Here is a 21,097-nt window from a genome sequence, read left to right as displayed (position 1 = left end):
ATCCGGGGAGCTCATCTAGCCATTTTCCCTTTTTGTCGATAAGGGATTTCTTGAGGCAGTCGAGGATCGTCTTGTTGAATGTTTCGGCTTGCCTATTGCCTTGAGGATACCTTGGCGTGGACATGTGTTGCTTGATGCCATACTTTTGGAAGAACTTCGCCAAATCTTTTCCCACAAATTGCGGGCCATTGTTAGCGACGATAGACTGAGGGATGCCAAATCTGCAAATGATGTTCCTCCATATTAAGCGCTCTATGTTCGTCTGAGTCGTGGTCATCATGGGCTCTGCTTCTACCCATTTGGTGAAGTAGTCAGTTGCCACAATCATCATACATCTGCCCCCAGTAGCAGGCGGCATATGCCCTACAGGTTAATCGTCCACTGCATGAATGACCAAGGACTCGTCTGCTAGTGTAGCTCGCTGGCAAGCAGTGCTAGTACCAGTTTGTAGCGTTGGCAACGGTCGCACTTTTGTACTAACTTCTTAGCATCTTGGTGCATGGTAGGTCAGTAGTAGCCTGCGTTAAGAGCCTTCTGTGCTAAGGATTGACCTCCAGAGTGATTCCCACAAACGCCTTTGTGGATTGAGCTTAGGACCTTCAAGTCATTGGGAGGTGCTAGGCAGCGGAGATGTGGTCCGGTGTAGGATTTTCAGACGAGAATGTCGTTCCACATATAGTAGCGTGCTACCTTGATTTAGAGTTTCCTTTACTCCAATCTTTCGATGGGTAATGTATTGTTGACCAAGTAGTCTATGATAGAACTTTGCCAGTTAGAAGTTACATTAACCTATGACACTTCGGCTGTCGGCTCCATTTCTATGCTTGGCTTGTCAAGATATTCCATCGGAATGGAGCATTTAAATTGGTGGTCGAGAGCGGAGCCTAAACCTGCTAGCGCATCTGCATGGGCGTTGTTTGCCCGCGGAACTTGGGTGAGAGTGTAAGTCTAAAATGCCTCAAGCTGCTGGCGTACTTTCTCTAGGTATTGCGCCATCATTGGATGTTGCTGTGTATTCCCCAGTAACCTGGCTGGTGATTAGTTGGGAATCAAAATGAATTGCGAGCTTCTTCACCGCCAAGTCTTTCGCCATTCGGAGGCCTGCTAGTAGAGCCTCATATTCTGCTTTGTTGTTGGATGTTTTGAGGCCTAGAGTGATCACCTGCTCAAGTATTGAGCCGTCTAAAACAAGGACCACGCCTGCCCCCAAGCCTTTGTAGTTGGATGTGCTGTCAACATGCAAATGCCAAAAATCTTCGCTTGGGGATGCAAGCATGGCTAAGGCATGTTCGACTGCTTCTGGAGTATTGCTAGGCTGCTTTGTTGCATCGCCTAGGCTAAGTGCGAATTCTGCTATGAAGTCCACTAAGGCTTGGGCCTTTATCATTGTGCGAGGTCGGAAAACTAAACCATATTGGCCAAGTTCTAATGCCCATTTCATCACTCGTTGGGAAGCGTCTGGACCATGTAAGATTGATCGTAGAGGATACTGAGTTATGACAATGATTGTATGAGCTTGAAAGTATAGTCTGAGATTCCGAGCCGCAACAACTAATGCCAAAATCAATTTTTTGATCTTCGGATATCTTGTTTCCACATCGAGAAGAGCTTTAGAAGTGTAGAATACCGGTAGTTCCTAGCTCTTCTCGTATGAGGGCAAAGCTCACTGCTACTTCGGAAACTGCCAGATAAATGTATAAATCCTCCGCTGTTTCTGGTTTAGATAGTAAGGGAGGTGACGTGAGATACTTCTTCAAGTCTTGGAAAGCTTTTTCGCACTCTTCGTCCCATTTTTCTCGTTGTGCCCTCTTGATAGCTTTGAAAAAAGGTTTGCATCGATTGGTGGACCATGAGAGGAAGCGGTTGAGGGTAGCTACTCGTTCGGTCAAGCTTTGGATCTTCTTCAAGGTAGTTGGAGACTTCATCTCTAAGATTGCTCGGATTTGCTTGGGATGTGCTTCAATTCCTCGTTGAGTTACTAAGTACCCTAAGAATCAGCCTGAAGATACTTCAAACGTGCATTTGGTAAGGTTGAGCTTCATTTTGTACTTTCTAAGGATATTGAAAGCTGCCAAGTTGCGAATGTGGTCTGACCGTTGGTTACCCTTTACCATGATATCATTGACATAGACTTCTACGGTTACCCCAATTTGTTTCTTAAACATCATATTTACTAACCTTTGGTAAGTGGATCCTGCGTTTTTTAGGCCAAAAGGTATGACCTTGTAGCAGTAAGTGCCCCGCTCTATCATGAACGCAGTTTTCTCCTTGTTAGGCTCGTACATGGCTATTTGGTCGTAACTGGAGTATGCATCCAAAAAGCTGAGCAGCTAGTTCCCAGAAGTTGAATCTACTAATAGATCGATCCTGGGGACAGGATAAGGGTCTTTTGGGCATGCTTTATTGAGGTCGGTGTAGTCTACGCAAACCCTTAATTTGCCTTTCTTTTTCTTCATGACTAGTATGACATTGGCAAGCTATGCTGATTGTGCTACCTCTTCTATGAATTCGGCCTCCAATAGCTTGTCAATTTTTGCCTCGATGATCACTACTCGCTCAGGTGCAAAATGTCTTCCCTTTTGGATTACCGGTTTGGCAGTGGGGTTGATGTGCAGTTTGTGGCAGGTCACCTCGGGGTCAATGCCGGGCATGTAGGATGATGACCATGCGAAGATATCTCGGTTTTCTCTAAGGAAAGTCGTGATTTCTTCTCTCTCAACTGGGCTTAGACATGAGCAATTCTAGCCGTCTTTTCCGACTGCTGGGGATCAAGAATGATGTCTTCGGCGTCCTTTTCAGGTTTTCATCCTATCTCGTCTGTTTGGGCGCCATCTTCTTGATCCACCTGGTGTAATTGCTATTTGGTAGCTTCTTCACCTTTTTGGACTTCGGTAGCCTCTACCGGGGGGGGGGGGTAAAGGTCTTCTGTTTTGTTTATTTCAACATTTGCACAGTGCATCATCGTGATGATGCCTGGTCAGACTTGATCTCTCCTCCTCCTCCTCCCGGGATACGGAATCGAATTTTTTGATATTTGACTGAAGTGACGACATCTAGCTTGATTAACCAAGGTCTCCTAAGAATCCCATTGTAGAGAGATGGGTCGGTTACGATTGTGAACATTTGTTTTGAGACGACTAGCGGTGTTTTCACGTCAAGTGTGATGTGGCTGATGGCAGTTGAGGTATGTCCGTTGAATTTAGTAAGTACTTCTGCTCGGGGTATGATTGTGCTTTCCAGGCCCATCTTTTGAATGACTGAGAGTTGTAGTAGGTTGACTGCACTTCCATTGTCAACCATCATCTTGTCAACTATAACATGGGCTAGTTGGACAGATACTACTAGTGCATCATCATACGGGAAATCGACGTCTTCTGCATCCTGCTCAGTAAAACCAATAATAGGTCCAAGTTGGATATCGCCAGCTTGGATTTGTGAGATTAGTAAAGTTTGCTGGATCTTTCTCTTTTTGGAGTTATTAGTGGCCTTCGGATTCGGCGAAAATGCCATTGATTCGAATCATCTTGGTTGACGGCTCCTTATTCTCGTCTGCATTCCTTCTTAGCTGCACAGCCAGCTTGTCCAAGTATCTATCGACTTTGCCTTCTTTCACGAGCTTCTCTAGGTAGTTCTTCCAAGTGTAGCAGTCGTCGGTTGTGTGATTGGGACCTCAGTGGAATGCGTAATACTTGGTATGGTCTAACTTAGAAGTATCTCATTTTGATTGTTTCGACAGCTTGAACCACGACTCTTTCTTGATATCACAAAGGATTTAATGGATCGGAATCAAGAACTTAGAATAGTTTTTAGTTATCGAGCCTTCTTTAATTATGGGTTAGACCCTGCGCTTGGCCTCCTGCTTGGCTTTGCTAGGCGGTTTCCTGTCCTTCTTCCTTTGAACAGTTGTCGACTCTTTTTGAGTCTGCTCGGGTGCCTTCTCTGCTCGTCGAGCCTCGTCCCAAAATGCATGTTTCTCTGCCAGGGCGAAGGAATCTGCTAAAGTTAGGTCTTCTTTCATGATTATTTCTCCGAACAGTGGGTGGTCTGCTGGGAGTTCTTTTTGGAAGGCTACACTTGCTATCGAGTTATCACATCCGACGGTCTTCGCCTTCTTCAATTTGAACATCTTCACGTAGTCGCGGAGTGACTCCTTTGGGTTTTTCTTTATGTTGAACAAGTGATCAGACTTTTTCTTGATCGAGCGATAAGATGAGTATTCTTTGGTGAAAACTAAAGAAATATCATCAAAATTCTGGATGGATCATAGTGGCAAGGTGTGAAACCAATCTTGTGCCTCACCTTGTAGAGTGGTGGCGAATATTTTGCATATAAGGGCATCATTGTTCTGATAAAGGACTATCGCGCTTCGATAGTGCTTCAAGTGCCTCTTTGGATCTCCATCTCCTTTGAAAGATGTGAAGTGCGGCATGCTAAACTTGTGTGGAGGTTCTGCCTGCTCAATCTCGTCTATGAAGGGTGACTTGCTTATGTTGGTCATATCTCACCTTAGTGCTTCATCAACCATTTCGTTGTATTGAAAATCATGCAATCGTTCATTGAAAAGTCTTTCTACCTCTTCTTGGATCTACCTTTGTTGAGGTAGCAGAGCTTTCGGCTGCCTCAAGTCTTGATCTGCTGGTCCAGGCTACCCTTCTACACGCTTGGTTTGTTTATGTCGCGACTGTTGTATATGAGATAAATTCCTAGCAGGCGAAGGATTTTTTCGCAAGCTGCTGGTTAAACTTGAACCGGATTGAATAACCGCTTCTCTCTGGTTGTCATGCTGCATGCTCTAATGTGATATGGATAATGCTCATCGTGGACCTAACCGCGAATGAATGTTTTGCCTAAAAGGCTGTCATGTTGATTATCGGAGTGTGGCCCCAACCGTGAATGTATACTTGTCTGTGGGCCTAGTCAAGAGCGCGCGCTCCTCTACCCGCTAAGACGCTAGCATACGCTGTTTCGGGGGCCCAATCGGGAGTGTACATTGCCCGAATGCTCGACCTGTGGTTGGTTGAGTGGCTGCTTGAGAGGTTCCTCGTTTGCCATTATCCTATTTCGAGACACCTCATCTAGGGCACATTGGATCTCAGTGCATTGCAAAAGTTGATTTACCAAGGCCGTCTGCTGTGCAAGGGCGCTTGTCAATTCTATGATTTGTCGGGACAAGTTTTGTTCACCATTCGGATCGGAAAAGCTTGGATGGAATGTGCCTCCTTAAGCAACGGGAAGATGGTGGGCCCCGGGCTCAAGATTTGAGTTGGGAAATGTCAAATCCGTGGAAAAACGTGGTGAAAATACCTCCAGCTCAATGATTGGTCTGAATGGTTGAGATAGTCTCGGTGCGACTTGGGCTGCTTGGGAAGCCATGATAGTAGGCTGGGTTGCAGGAGCATGCTGTGTTATGGGAGTAGGCTGGATCACAGGGGCAGGCTGGGCTACGGGAGCAGGCTAGATCACGGGAGCAGGCTAGGCAATGGAAGCAAGTTGCTCAGTGCGTGATGCATGCGAATGCGAGGCTTGGGCTCGAGCCCGTGTAAGCTTGGATGGCACAGCTTGGGCCATAATGGAACCTCGTAGTGGTGGTGCCACTCTGCTTACGATCGCATTTTGCCTCGTGGATCTCCGTGGTCCCATTTCTTGAGTATTGGAATTTTTTCTTGTGGAATTTTCTAAATGTCGAGCCATTATATTTTTCTTATACGTTTTATCAAAGAACCTTTGCAAATAAAAAATTCTAATAATAAGAACGTATGAAAAATATTCAAATGGACTAGAAAATAAAGAAAAACATTTTTATGCGAGAGTCTTCTACGAGTATGGATCTCAACTCTCAATGAAAGCACCAATTTGTGGATGCAAATTTCTTCCTCCTTGATCTTGGACAAAATTGCACCTACAAAACAATTAACACCTTTGGTCAAGGCCAAGAGCCTCACGCACCCACGATGAACTGGGGGGGGGGGGACTTTGGTCGAAGAACCTCCGATGCCAAAGTCAAATTTAGAGAGAAAGTGTTTGAGAATTTTTAGAGAATTTTAGTAAGAGAGTTAGAAGTGTCTTTTAGAGAAAATATGAGCATTTTTATAGGAGAATGGCCGGCCTCTTTGGGTGAGAGAGGACCTGCCACCTAGCTCCTTTTGTGGGCTAGGTTCTTGATTTAGGTTGAATTTAGGAGTTATGGGAATAATTGACTAGTTAATTTAGCAAATATAATTATTGTCAAATTAACTAGCTAATTAGTATGATAAAATAGGTAAATATGATGAGATCAACAAGGGTGCCCGGCCTTCTGGGATTTTGGGGTATATTTTGTGGTTAATTGGGTGACTTAATTGACATTCAATGGATTAATTGCGTAATTAATCCATTAATTAGCCAATTAACATATTTTTGGAATGAATATTTTGAAGGTTATGTAATGATAGCTAATTGATTAGCTAAAAGAGGGAAAAAGAGGTAAGAAATATATGGAATGAAATAGGTTTTGAATTGTTACCTATTTTGGGCATTTCTGACTTGGTTGAGGATGATTGCTTGCTACTCGCACGTAGGAATCCTGATACACCCCAAGGGTATTTTTGTCTTCTTCGTCCAAAAAATCCACGTATCGCCTTGTGATTATTTTTGGCTCCACAACAATCACATGAGGAACGCAGGATGGGTACGTACTTCGTCGATATTTGTTTTAGGCGTTCGTTAATTTTTAATCTTTCAAATACCGATGGAATAGTCTTCAAATGCTCATTGAATTACGTCGTGATCAATTGAATTCTGGCTATGAAAACTGAATGGCCGGATCCATGCATGCATTGCACTGGTGTCCCCCCAGGATGTTGGATATTTCCATCATATGAAAAAAGCTTTTGTCGATTTGGCAATTTGCACGATTTCAAAAGCACAAAGGGAAGGGTAGATCGGGTCATCAGGTCATCTTCATTCCTCATGCACACCAGAACCCTAGCTTCCCATCTTGACTCCATGTTAAAACCATTACAGATTACGTACGGCGTAACGCCTTCCAATTATAATGTTTTGAGTCTGGCTAAATAGCTTTCATTTATATGTCTACAAGGAATAAGATGATATACTAGTTTAGGAGTGACTTTACACGGAAAGTAATAAATGAAAACATGTAATTAGCAGTGTGGATGCAAATTTCTACCTTCTTCTTCTTAGACGAAAATGCACATGCAAAACAATTAACACATTAGGTCAAGGCCAAGAGCCTCACGCACCCATAATGAATTGGGGGGGGGGGGGTGGCTTTGGCCAAAGAACCTCCGATGCCAAAGGTAGAATTTGAGGGAAAAGTGTTTAGAGAAATTTGAAGAATTTTAGAAGAGAATTGGACTTTGGTTTTTGGAGAAATGAGGACTATTTATAGGTTTTGAATGAATACCTAATTTGAATGAATAATTGGGGTTACCTTGTGGGGAGGATTTGATGAGGATTGATGAAATAAGTTTTGAATAAATACCTATCTTGATCACCTTTGACCTTGATTGAGCTGCGATTGTCCACTGCTTGCGCATGGGAGTTCCAGTGTGCCTCAAGGGTAATTTTGTCTTTTTCATCCAAAAATCCACATGTCGCCTCAATATTTTTCTTGATTATTTTTGGCTCCACAAATGCCCCCACACTTATTGGGTTGCTCATAGGAAAAGACAGCAGGTGCAGAGATCTTGCTTTAGGAAACATAGGATTGTTTCCTGTTTTGATGTAGATTCCCTCTTTAATTGGAAATTAGATCCTTCTATGAAAGGGAAATAAAATACTTCTAAAGTCTATTTAAGTCTACCTTCAATAGATTATTAAATCAACTTTAGAGAGCAATTTATTCTACTCTACAAGAGAGAGAAAGCTAAAGGATATTTATTCCCCCTCCCCTAGCAATCTTCTACAATTGCCCATGCAAATGACTGTATTTCGTTGCCTTTTTCATCTTCATGCCGCACCAGGGTAAGAAAAAAATTAATTTTTCCTTGTCTTCGTAATTTTCAGGAGCCTCGGGTCTTGAAATTTGGCTCAACGGGGGTCGAGGATGTGTGCAAGTTGGTTGGAGAAGGCCACAGCATGGCTTGCCGTGGGGTTGTTTGGCATGGTGGTGGCTGGCTGGGCTAAGAACAACTCGGCCCAATATGGTCTTCGCATTTAAGAGCAATTAAGTTTATCATGGAGGTCTTCAAAAGAAATAGGGTTGTCCCAAGCACGAACAACAGCTGCAAGTTCTTTGAACTCAAATTCAACACCATTTAAGATGTGTATGACGAGGTCATCATCACTAATGGGAGCACCAATAAGAGCAAGTCCATCGGCAATGGCTTTGACAACTTGGAGATATTCAGAAACGGGCTTGGAGTCATGACGTATAAGAGTAATGTGTTCTTTGAGACTCATGACACGAGATCGAGCTCAATTGGCATAGAGTTGTTTGAGTTTGTCCCATGCAGCCTTGGAGTTTGGGGCAAAGGCAATAAGAGAGACAACTTGTTCGGAAATGGATGTGAAGATGGCATGGAGCAGTAGCTGATCTTAACATAGCCAAAGATTATACGCCGGATGACAAGGTGTTTGATTTTTCTGGGCAGGGATATGTTCCATCGACATATCTCAGGAGATCATACCCTATGAGGAGGGCAATAAATTGAGCACGCCAAGAAAGATAGTTCATGGGCGTGAGTTTAACAGGTAGTTGGGCAGCGGCATTGATCGTAATCAACGATTTGGAGTTATCAACTGAAAGCAAAGAGTTCGACGGGTGGGCAACGGAACCGGAGTTGGTTGATTGCTCGTCTGACATTATGAGCGCACAAGGAAAAAAATTAAGAAACAACTCGTTAAAGCTTAGGGATTGTTGATACCATATAATGTTTTGAGTCAGGTAGAATAGTTTTCATTTATATGTTTACAAGGAATAATACAAGATGATATACTAGTCCAGGAGTGACTTTACACGGAAAGTAATAAATAAAAACATGTAATTAGCAGCAGCTATATGTACAAATTAACAATTAGAGATTATGTAAAAGACAATGGTTGATTTGCCTAGCTGTGATGCTTGATATCTGGAGGAGATGGTGTCGTCATGGCTGGTGTGAGAGTGATAGATGGAAATGATGAGACTTCCCTTTTACCAATCCCTTTCGTTTTTAAGCATTCTTTTTCGTCACTTTCTTAAACTATTTAAGAAATTTAGGTGTGTATTGCCTCGCATCGCATCACCTAATAAGGTACGTACTGAGAAAGGTAAATACACAACAAAGATAACTCTTGTAATTCAAGGTATTCGGTTTATTGAGGCTGAAACCGATGATCGATATTTTTGTATTTGTAAAGTAGAACTATTAGCAACATAAAGGGGAGACAAACTTCGTTTGCAAGTCTAAGTTTGGACGGTCACCATATTGAAGCGGCCTCTTGTAGTGAAGAAATATTTAGTTTTGAAGACACATGCTCGGTGTTATTTAGTTGTTAGTTTAGTGATACATCTCTTTTCATTGTTGGAAGAGATTTTAAATTTGAATTCCATCTCCTTGATAAAAAAAGAAACGAAATGACTTCCACAAAGAATTTTCTCCCTATACACGACCCCTACTTATTTCTAGCCTTTGCATCGAATAAAACAAAGAAGAATTAAAAAGCCAAAAAATAAGAAAGAAGGGTATACAAGACAAGTCAAGACTACAGTTGTGTAATTTTTGGCTTCGAATCTAAAAACGTTGGACTGCCATTTGTGAACCAAGTCTAAAACTTGACCACGGAATTCAGTCGGACCTTTTCTCTGGACCCGAAGGTGAAGCATGGGTCAAAATTGTTCCATGTACAATGGACAGATTAGACTTGGGCCTTTATTTAATTATTTATGTATAATGACACAAATGTAAAAGAGATAGATATTTATACGCCCCTTTAAGGAAAGATAAAAAATACCGTCTATTTCTTAAGTTTAGATTCATAAATTATGTTTGTAAAAGTTCAATTTAATTTGAAATAATTTATTTATTTAATTATTAGGATAAAATTTTAATATTTCTTAAAACATATTGTTCGTCAATTTTTTTATACTCACATAAATGCTTCAAATATTTCTGATTAGAGTATGATTTTCGTCCCTGTTTTTTTTTTCCCCTCTTATTTGCACAGTTAAGTCACGTTAATATTTTATATTAATTTTTTTATAAAAATAAATTTATAAAATAAAGAATGTGAGATGGCGGAATAGAAAGAAAAGGAAGAGAATCCTAATGCTTTCAACAAAACACAAGTCAAAAGCCAGAACAGGGAGACATACAGCTATCCCAGCCCTCCCCATTTGCATGCCTTCTACTAACCGCTGACGTGCGCCGCCTTCCCTTCTCCCTCTCCTGCAGACCTCCATAGCCGCCCTGATCATACTCATCACTCCAATTCCAACACTTCACTCAAAATTGAGAAAACCCAATTGCCAGAAGAACCATTCAAACGTACCAAAGGCGAGCCTTCTTTCCCCCACAATTTTGCTACTTTTCAAATTTTCATTGATTTTTTTTATGACTTCTTTTTCTTTTGATTTAGTGTATCTGTTTGTTTTTTTTAGACAATTCCCAAGAGAAACATGTAGAAATTGAAAGCTTTGAATTTTATTTGCTGTTGTAAATATGAATCTCTCCTTGTTGATCGATTTTAAGTGACAATCTTGAGATTTTGAATTGATGTAGTTTATTTGTTAATTGAATCAATTGATGGATTTAACCTTTGGATTTGATGCATATTTTTGTTTGTTTTTTTTAATTTTTTGGGTGATATCCAAGTGCTTCTTCTTCATTTATCTTGTTTGACATGTAGAGAATAAACTGGGGAATTGGAACAAAGCATGTTGGTTCGTTGAGGTTTTAGTCAACTTAATTAAGCCGACTCTATAATTATCCTGAAAGCATTGATCTTTGTTAGATGAACTTTATCGCACACGGTTTGTCTATGCAAGATTGCTTAAGATGTTTTTTCCTTCAGGAAAAAAGATTATGAGCTGCTTCAGTTGTTGTGTACAAGATGACACCCGTAGAGCTTCTGAGAATGGACCATATGTAACAAATCACTCAGCAGGTACCCTGTGCGTGTTTATATTTATGGTATTCTTATCAAGAGCATTGAAGATAATAACTTGTATGCCATTTGGTTTTGGATGTCCATCGTTTTATGGCTTCTTGTTTGATTGATGCAAACCTCGACATTTGAAATGTAGGCAATAATGGAGGTTACTATCGCGAAGAAGCTGTACCCGTGGATACTCAGACTGTAAATATCCTTCCCATTGCTGTCGCTGCCATTCCAGTGGATGAATTGAAAGATTTGACAGATAACTTTGGCACAAAATCTTTAATCGGTGAGGGTTCATATGGAAGAGTATATCATGGTGTTCTGAAAAGTGGGCCTGCTGCAGCTATTAAGAAGTTAGATTCCAGTAAACAACTGGAGCGAGAATTTTTATCGCAGGTTTAGTCTACGGAATGTTTTGTGTTTTCTACTTAACGTTGTATGTGATTTGGTGCTGAAATTTATTTAATGCTTGGAGCATAATTTTACAGGTCTCCGTGGTTTCAAGACTAAAACATGAAAATGTTGTGGAGCTTGTTGGTTATTGTGTTGATGGCCCTCTCCGTCTCCTTGCCTATGAGTATGCTCCTAATGGGTCTCTTCACGATATTATCCACGGTAAGTAACATTTCCAAATTTCTATCGTGTGGTGTTATTTAGAACCTCCAAAAATTATAATCAAGGACCACATAGTTGGTTTTTTTGAGCGAAGCTTTATGCACACAGAATTTCTTTTGTTTACAAATTTAGAATGAGGTTTAATAACTATTAGGTTGAAAGTCAATTAGTTGATAGCTGTTTGTGTCTAATGACGCCTAGGATTTCTCCTAATCTGCTAAACGAGCGGGTTGGCCTCCAAACAATAGAAAATAGCTCTTCCGCTGCAAATTTTTGAGCTGTATCTCTTTGATAATTAGTAAGATCGCCTTCATCTCTATGCTAACAGAATTTTGTTTCACTTTGTGTGGCTACAGGAAAGAAAGGTGTTAAGGGAGCACAGCCAGGTCCGGTTTTGTCATGGGTACAAAGGGTTAAAATTGCTGTAGGAGCAGCTAGAGGACTTGAATATCTACATGAAAAGGCTCAGCCTCATATAGTCCATCGTGATATTAAGTCCTGCAATATACTGCTTTTTGATGATGATGTTGCAAAGATTGCTGATTTTGATCTGTCAAATCAAGCACCTGATATGGCAGCACGTCTTCATTCTACTCGTGTTCTTGGGACTTTTGGTTATCATGCTCCAGAGTAAGTTCTTCCTTGATGTACTGTATAAATCACGTTATGATGTACGCTCAAAATTTTGACTTGGCATATACATCATTCCCCTTGTAATTCTTATGTGTGATTCCAAATGGCAGATATGCAATGACCGGAGAGCTGAGTTCAAAAAGTGATGTTTACAGCTTTGGTGTAGTGTTGCTTGAACTCTTGACTGGGCGTAAACCTGTTGATCACACATTGCCGCGTGGGCAGCAGAGCCTTGTGACATGGGTACTAATTTCAACCTAGTTCTTGTCTACTTGTAACTCATGCTTGGTTCTTGCATCTCTCTTTTTTATTCATTCTGGAGGGGTGGAAGCTGAGAATTTTACTTTTTTACTGGTTTTCATCTTTCATTTCGCTGAGTTTGTTTCTCGAATATATGGTTCTATTAGGCAACGCCTAAACTCAGTGAGGATAAGGTGAAGCAGTGTGTTGATGCTAGACTCAATGGAGAATACCCTTCCAAGGCAGTTGCAAAGGTAATGGGGAACACTTTTGAGTAATTATTCACCACCGGTTTCTTGATTCCGAGAAATACTTGCCGAAGCTATTTTTCCTTAATAGGTTTACACACATATACAATTGTGTTATGTTTAAATTGTTGACTGGATGGACAAGAACACGACATACTTTTCGTTCGACCAGTTATAGACTAATTGAAAAGGCAGGTAGCTGGTGTACTCCAAATCCACTGATCACAATTTGTACGTGCTTGAAACAGTTTGCTGCTGTTGCCGCCTTGTGCGTCCAATATGAAGCTAATTTTCGGCCAAATATGAGCATTGTTGTCAACGCTCTACAACCTCTATTGCTTGCTCGGTCCACTCCCCGCCATTGAAACAACAAACTTCTGGATTCCCGACATGTCACTCGTTCATGCAGACAACTTCACTGAGATTTGTTTGGTAACCACAGTTTCTGTAGATCGTATGCCATTGTTCGGTTCCTTTAGGTCATCAAAATCTTAATGACCCCCTATGTAATTCACACTAACTCTTACAAGTTCCAAAAGTTGGAGCCTTGGATTATTTGACCATTCTACAGCAAGAACCTTTTTCTTGGGTGTCTGTTGAGTCTCCTGGAACTGTACATATATTTGCAGAGAATAAGATTCCAAACATGGTAATATAGTTTTTTGTTTTGTTTGAACAATGGTAACAAGCTGTTTTTATTCTGTGCTGGTCTGGAAACATATTATTTATGTTTTTATTTTTGGGCGACTATATTCTAAACTATTGTAATTTATAGGGAGGCAATTTGAACTTGGATGCTCTGAGTTAGACACATTATCCTGACCAACTGATCTAATCTATATCTGTGTTTTTGTTTAGTATATATGTTTGACTGAACAAACCATCCCATAATGGTTGCGACTTGCGACCCTTTTTGGTGGGTGGATAACATGCTTTATTCAAACACGATAGGATCGTATATAGGATAATTAACGCATCAATGTCTATGCAAAATCCAAGGTGAATGACAGGAAAAAAAAGATGTTCGCATAGCGCAACAAATATTTGACAGTTTTAATTGATCCAATGGTGTAAACTAAATGACCGAGTATCGTTAGATCAAATCTAATAAAAAATGTACGGGGCTGAACATGCATGCGTTTACTCAAAAAAGTTGAGAGAATGGTGCTTCATCGCAGAAACGAAAAATAATGATACTTATGCACCTTGATGCGGGTACAATCCTCCTCCCCTAACAACTAACAATGCAACCCTTATATTGAACTTAGCAATTATATGACTGCGTTTCTTTGTGCTGAGTTTCAACATCTCACATTTTGCTTCAAATGTACGGGAACATGGCTTGACATGTCAACCAAGCTCCCGTCGCGGTTGCTGTTGCGGTTGTGGTCGCGGTCGTAAACCTAACACAACGCTGGTAGAAACACTCAATGCAAGCCAAAAACGTTTCTTCCTGTAAACTTTAGCATGTCCTCAGGAAAAATCTCATGAACTACAATCACCTAAACAAAAGGGAAAAGAAAAAACCGATAACTGTACACAACCGGTGGCAAAGGCATCCCCTTCCAATGCCACTCCACACACAATAACCATCTCTCAACACCTATATGTAGGTTTATATATTCAAAAGGAAAAGAAAAGAAAAAGTTGCTTCTCATTTTCGTCCTTCATCTCGTTTCGATTCCTTCCCTTGATCTCAACTATGGCAGGCTGAAGGATATGAAAGCCTTAAACGAGTGCAAAATGTCCCCTTTGACTTGTGTTTGTGCATCAACAACTTGTATTCCTTGCATTTCTATGATTGATTCGCCCACGTGCCTATGTTCGATGGTTCCTTCTGCTATCTGTCTTTGCATCTGGATTCTCACCCTTATCTGTATCAGAATTCAGAGACTCGGCTTCTGTATTCCCTGCTTGATTTCTTCGGCGTCTTCGGTCCTAAATTCCAACCAAGTTACAATAGATAGATCAACTTATGAACTCCTCAGAGTATAAGGATGAGACCAATTGGAAAAAGAAAAAAAAAAAAACCACGCAGGCCAGAAATTTGAATGAATCTATATATTTGTGTCAAAAATGGATGTAAGGTATTTTTAGCATTCTTATTTCAAAGATTATTTCAGAGACATACCTCTCGTGGTATGGGATACTCCTCCGATTCAAGCATGCGAACCACTTGCCCCATTTTAGGCCTTTTATCAGAATCTGGATCTACACACCTCAGTGCAGTCAAAAGGGCTCGTTTAAGGGCGCTCGTAGATGGCCTGGTCTCAATGTTCGGATCTACCACCTCTTCTGAACGCCTGCTTCCAACCATCATCTTGAGCCAATCTACCAAATTTACCTGCAAGAACCACGCAGCAGGTGTAAGGACAACTGTTACTACACAGGTATCATTCCTTTTTCTTCTTTTTTCTTCCCCTAAAGGAAGCAGATAAATATAAAGATAGATTGCTGTCACAGAACATATCAAACAACTCCGAGGTTTTTGTGGGTATGCATCTGTTCGGAAGCAAGAATTTCCAGCTAAAATTTACATTTTCCCGTGTAAATTATGAATTTAAAAGCAGATTATCGAATATGACATGCAACCTTAATATAAGAACGCAGAACTAAAATGCATATTTGATCTCAAAATTCTCACTTCAAAATAGGAACAATTTTGTCATACCTCTTGTTCTGGCCGACCATAATCCACTGGATCTCTTCCAGTGATTGCTTCCAAAATCACAACCCCAAAGCTATAAACATCACTCTTCTCATTTAGAAGGCCAGAGTTGGCATATTCTGGGGCCACATATCTGAAAAAGAATGATGAAAGGAGCCAATAAGAAAGGATTACTCTAAAATAACGATATAGTGTTCTTCTATCAACACAAGAATCTTCATACAAATATTTGCAGCTGTTCCTAATGGAAAAAAGGTACTCACCCAAAGGTACCCATAACTCTAGTCGTAATATGACTCTTCCCGGCACCTAGCAACTTTGCCAGACCAAAGTCGGAAATCTTAGCATTGAAGTCATCATCAAGCAAGATATTGCTCGACTTAATGTCTCGATGCACAACTTTTGGTTCAATGGCCTCATGCAAATAAGCCAACCTGAAAAGCATAAAAAAGAGTCAGAGGAGATAAACCACAAGGGTAAACAACTCAAACTAAGGTATAGGAAGACTAACGCTTTAGCGGTGCCAAGAAGAACTTTCATGCGTGCCTCCCATGTGAGATATCCATGATGGCACATAGCTCCATGTAGCCATTGTTCCAAATTTCCATTGTTGACGTACTCATAAACCAGCAACCTGTACAAAACTCTTTCGCTTAAGAATATAATTAAGGATGCGACAGTGGTACTCTTTACTTTATCCAAACCAAAACAAGATGCTCAACCAATACATTACTGCTTTATTTTACCATGTGGAAGCCATTACAGTAAAACTAAAGGGTATGGTACCTGTGGGTGCCTTCGATGCAGTATCCCAAAAGTCGAACCAAGTTTTTGTGTCGTACATGCCCAATAGCCTCAACTTCTACTCTGAATTCCTTCTCTGCTTGTCCTCTATGAGATGATTGAAAATATATAATGTTATAAACCCAAACAATTGAATTGTAAGGAAAAGAGAAAATACAAAAAACAGAAAGCCATAAAGCTATGGAAATAAGATGCATCTTACAGGTTGTTGAGTAGCTTCTTCACAGCCACAGGAGATCCATTAATCAGATTACCCCGATAAACAACTCCATATCCACCCTCACCAATGACATTTTCCTTTGAAAACCGACTTGTTGCAAATTCGAGGTCCCTTAATGTAAACCAGTGACCCCAACCAAGGCGAGAAAATTCAGGTAGACCAGATAGAGGTGAAGAGGCAGTTATAGGCTGTGAAGAAGGCTTGTACATATTAGCTGCACCACTCTCATCTCCAGATTGAGAACCAACAGTTTCCTTCTCCGCATTGTTAAATGAGCCTGATCGACTGCTACTATCTCCATTCTTATGGATCAACACTTTCTCTGACTCTCTGTCACTGAATTTATCACCAAGGGTGAGAGAAGAAATATTACGGGGTATATAGTTATTTGCAGAAGCTTGATCAACCCTGATCTCTTTGATTTCCTTTGAATCATTTGGAATTCGGCCCAGAGGAAGCACGTCATTAGACTTTCTTGATCTCTTTCGCGAAGTAAGACAAATTGATAGCACCGCAAGAATCATCACTATAAAAACTCCCACAATGATCCCTGTTAATACCCAAACCTTTAAACCGAAGACAAATGTCTTCTTGGCTAATACAGTATCAAGACCGGATGCCATGCTCTCTTGATACAAAGGACCCTGTAGAGTTCAAAACAAAGAAATGAGAACTCCAATTCCATGCATTAAAAAAGTCAACCTTTTGCATATGTAGCATTTTGTTACTGAATTTAACTGCTTATATCGCCAAAATTTCACCTCTTTCAATGGCCATCAATTTTTTTCTTTTCAAAGACAAAAACACACATTCACAAATTGGGAACATAATAAAAGTAAAGAACGCGGTAGACCATAATGCGGTACTGAAACAAATATGTAGTGCGAGAGAGAGAGAGCGGAAAACCAACGTGGTCAAGAAAACAGACTCAACCACAATCCACAATCTCACAAAGAAGATGCAGAGCACAGAACACCAAAGTGATCAGGGAAATAAACTCAGACCCAATAGGCAACTTGGCAAATATGAAGCATAAACCAAAAAAGGAGCAGGATAAATAAAATGCACAAAGATTTCTCCTTCCAATTCCACTCACTTTCAAACTGTGAAAACATATTAACAGCATAACCAACTAATGCATTCCCACATCATTCCATATCCAATACAAAAACAATCGATAAAGACTAAGACTTTAATCATTTTTCACCCTACCCAATTAAACCAATAACTGTAGAAACCCACTAAGCCTAATACAACAAACACTTGGCACTTGGCTTACCTAAGTCCAATTCTACATTACCCACAAAAGTTGAAACGAGTTTGAACTTTTAACATCTATGGTAATAACAACAAGAACAGTAAAATCTTCAAAAAAAACCCCATTTAATATTTTCTACATTTAGCCCAGCAAACAAACAGGGAATATATATACATATATAATGTACATATATATGCAGCAAGAAGTAACCATATAGAGAGGTTCTGTATACCGAAAGTTTCAGAATTGGTACCTTTTTCTTCAATTCAATTTGAAAATTTTCTTCAACTCAATCTTCTAGATCTCTTATTTAAGGAACCCAGAAAAACCCAACTTGGAAATGGGGCTGCTGTCACAGAACCAAATCAATCCCATTATCTGTAATGTAAATATTGGTGGGTTTCCTTTCTGGGGTTTCTCAATTGGGCAAATGGGTTTTTGTATCCAAGCTCAGATAGTGAGACAGGAGGCAGAGAAGCACTCTTCCCCAGAAGCACTTGCCCCTTTTGAAAAACTCCAAACAAAAATGGGGGGTCACAACTCACAAGCACAGAGGCTAATGTGTGTTTGTGCAGTCCAAGGGGAATGGAGAAGAGAAGAGAGGTACATGGAATTCTGGGGAGAGCAAATGGAGGTGGTGGGGTTAATAAGAAGGGTTGGAGTTGTCAGTGTTAGGTGATGAGGAGAGAGACTGCGTTTCAACGTTACATACGGTAAAAGAGAAGCATGAAAAAAATCGAAGCTTTCTTTTGCTGTTTCTTCAAATTTCTCTCTTTTCCTTTCTTTGTATTTGTTTACTCCTATGGCGATGTCTAAATGCGTGCCGACTGCTGAGGGTGATAGATAATCCGAAAATTAAATCCGGTTTTGCAGAACATAAAACCCTCCTTTTTTGGGTCTTTTTATTCTCTCTAAAGAATTTACAATTGTTTTTATATATTTTTTTTAACAAACGATATTTTTACACCAAATAGATGGGGGTAGGTTAAGCTCATTGTGTAATAATGTAGTTTAAATTCGTTTTTGTGAAGAATCGTATTAAAGATTTCTCACTTACAAGTAAACAGAAATATGATTAAATCGTAGTTCTCTGTGACTTTACAATTTTCTTTTTTAACAAGACTATGAAAGGGGATATAAAAACAACTAACATATCTTACATATACAAACAGTTTATAATTTCAGATTTTATGCAAGGGATCTCTTGTATATTTAAAGAGAAGTATTTTGTTAGTCAAACATCAATTTTTAAATAAAATAAATGTTTTATAATAAGGAGGGATTATGATTACAGGGGGGACAAGTAATCAGTGTGACCTTGAAGAAATGTTGAGCACAAATTGTAAAGGAAATAAAAGGGGGAATAGTCAAGGAAACAGGCTGGAACTCCGTACCAAATTTTATAGACCCATGACCCCAAGATACCCCTGGTAAATTGGTAATATTTCATATTTTCGAGAAGAAAAATATATCAGGGTAATCCAGTGGTTGAAGATGAATTTCAATTTTTTATTCCACACAGCACGTCTTGAGTTCAATTTCAGAAGCTGATGAATCGTATGGTGGCCATAAGATGCTGAAATACCAAACCAGCAATACCAAACCAGCCCTGAATCTTCCCAACTTCTCAAAAAATGGACTTCGTGGTGAAATTACTAGCTGGTCTCTCTTTGATAAAAAGAAAATGCAATCTGGGATCCTATACAATCCATAAGTTCATAACCCACCAGGAAAAAAACTATTCTGGAATCCAGATGAACAGAATCAACCTAGAAACAGTCGACAACAATATTTCATAATTCATGAAATGATGAAATTTGTGGCAGATTTAGGATCTGAGATATCATTGCTGTATGGAGAGAGTAACACATTACAGATCGATGATGATCGACGAGCGGCTCTTTTGTTTTTGAACGCTATTTCGTAACCATCACTCAATGCCTGTTTCTTCAAAAGTGTCAGCTAAAATTGACTTTTAGTTTCGTAACCGTTGTTGCTTTAGTATTTCCATAAAATCTCGTCCACAAGATTGTTGACGTGTAATTTATTGCATGTTATTTACTTATTATAAATCTGTACGTGTGAATCATTCTAATTCCCGAATTCTCAACATGTACTAGGTATGGTATGTGGATCTTACTTTGTAATTTGTAATCCAATACCGTTAAAATCAATAGTTAAATAAACTAGGAAAAGTAATTTGAATCTCATTCTTATTCCTTACTTCTGCTATTCATAAGTTTCTTATTCTTTACTTTCCATCATTGATAAGTAAATAGCTCATTAGGGTTTCACAGTACAATAACCAAAAAGCTACTGAGGTGAAAGATCGAGCAATATGTCAGCTTGGAGTTTCAGCATTTGCAACTTAATATCTTTAGCTAGAGCAGGATCAATCATGTTTAGTAGCTGTAGGTTGGTCCAGTGAGTGCAGGAGGCTGAGGACTCGATTATATACCTAGCCAGGTTCAAGTGTCAGATTGCTTCACATTTCAGATACATAGACTACATAATACGTCTGCTTCTGTATTATTAACTGCTCACTGCTATGCATGAACAGTCCATCTCCATCTGCATGACTTCACATGGTATTCACGTTTATCATTTATTGTTTTGTTTTGTGAACCTGTATTTGATGCAATACACTACATATTCATGCCTTACTCCAAATTATATATCTCAATGTTTAATAACTATATAGAGCTAAGTTACCAATCAACTATTCGTTCAGCGGTACTTTTCTTCTTGACGTTAAAAATCATCCTAAATTTGAGGTACAAGTGAGCCGTTGGTAAAAATACAATAATAGAAATGCTCGTATCTAAAATTTACTGACTTTTAAATTAGTTCATCCATCATTCATCTTGTAAACGCGTTTGTATATATAGTACTCTCTAAAATGAATATTATATTCATAGTTAGGAGTAGAAGTACAAAACATTATGATTGGACAATTCGATTGTCATGAAATGCTCTATTTAAATAATTAGTGTTTTTATTTCAATAGCACATGATGAAGTCTCCATGGTGAGAAGAAATGAGTACATATATTTGTTAATAATAATTGAGACATTGCCTATTGGGTTATACATATTTATTTTTCGAATTCCATGTACTTTTTTACTTGGTTTTTGAGCATTGCACAAGGCTTCGGTTATAAGGAAAAATATAGAATAAGACAATAGTGCTTTGGAGTTTAGAAGATAAGCCTTTGTTTTGACCTTAAGATTACTTTTAAAAGTAAAAAGAGTTCAGATTAGCCAACCAAGCATGGAATATGACTAAATAGAATCCAATGAGATTTATGAAAACCTTAACAATTACTAAAA

At 39.5% G+C, this 21,097-nt stretch overlaps 3 protein-coding genes across 6 annotated transcripts; 1 reads left to right on the top strand and 2 right to left on the bottom strand.

The window, feature by feature from the left end:
- Positions 1 to 958: 958 nt before the first annotated feature.
- Positions 959 to 1,925, bottom strand: LOC137732624 (uncharacterized). Its single transcript, XM_068471932.1, has 2 exons — positions 1,628 to 1,925; positions 959 to 1,458 (listed from the first exon to the last, which is right to left on the bottom strand). Exons 1-2 carry the CDS (start codon positions 1,923 to 1,925, stop codon positions 959 to 961), a joined length of 798 nt encoding a protein of 265 aa, XP_068328033.1.
- An 8,266-nt stretch (positions 1,926 to 10,191) lies between these two features.
- LOC137730940 (pto-interacting protein 1) lies at positions 10,192 to 13,519 on the top strand. 2 transcript variants are annotated; one of them, XM_068469955.2, is made up of 8 exons: positions 10,192 to 10,478; positions 10,996 to 11,088; positions 11,228 to 11,478; positions 11,571 to 11,697; positions 12,054 to 12,327; positions 12,441 to 12,573; positions 12,738 to 12,824; positions 13,067 to 13,519. In XM_068469955.2, exons 2-8 carry the CDS (start codon positions 11,007 to 11,009, stop codon positions 13,181 to 13,183), a joined length of 1,071 nt encoding a protein of 356 aa, XP_068326056.1. In that variant the 5' UTR covers positions 10,192 to 10,478; positions 10,996 to 11,006; the 3' UTR covers positions 13,184 to 13,519. The 2 variants fall into 2 exon arrangements, with proteins under 2 accessions (XP_068326056.1, XP_068326058.1); XM_068469957.2 differs by having other exon boundaries at positions 10,227 to 10,478; positions 11,004 to 11,088.
- A 730-nt stretch (positions 13,520 to 14,249) lies between these two features.
- On the bottom strand, positions 14,250 to 18,597 carry LOC137730939 (putative receptor-like protein kinase At5g18500). 3 transcript variants are annotated; one of them, XM_068469954.2, is made up of 8 exons: positions 18,022 to 18,597; positions 16,493 to 17,154; positions 16,273 to 16,377; positions 15,998 to 16,120; positions 15,750 to 15,920; positions 15,490 to 15,619; positions 14,950 to 15,162; positions 14,250 to 14,756 (listed from the first exon to the last, which is right to left on the bottom strand). In XM_068469954.2, exons 2-8 carry the CDS (start codon positions 17,131 to 17,133, stop codon positions 14,637 to 14,639), a joined length of 1,503 nt encoding a protein of 500 aa, XP_068326055.1. In that variant the 5' UTR covers positions 17,134 to 17,154; positions 18,022 to 18,597; the 3' UTR covers positions 14,250 to 14,636. The 3 variants fall into 3 exon arrangements, with proteins under 3 accessions (XP_068326055.1, XP_088543632.1, XP_088543633.1); XM_088687506.1 differs by lacking the exon at positions 18,022 to 18,597 and adding an exon at positions 17,421 to 17,643; XM_088687507.1 differs by lacking the exon at positions 18,022 to 18,597 and adding an exon at positions 17,272 to 17,537.
- Positions 18,598 to 21,097: the final 2,500 nt, after the last annotated feature.

This window comes from Pyrus communis, chromosome 16 (genome assembly GCF_041283825.1).
Source record: "Pyrus communis isolate YQ-2024b chromosome 16, ASM4128382v1, whole genome shotgun sequence".
Taxonomy (NCBI): domain Eukaryota; kingdom Viridiplantae; phylum Streptophyta; class Magnoliopsida; order Rosales; family Rosaceae; genus Pyrus; species Pyrus communis.
The sequence above is the reverse complement of the archived record's forward strand: the minus strand, read 5'-3'. Positions and strand labels throughout refer to the sequence as shown.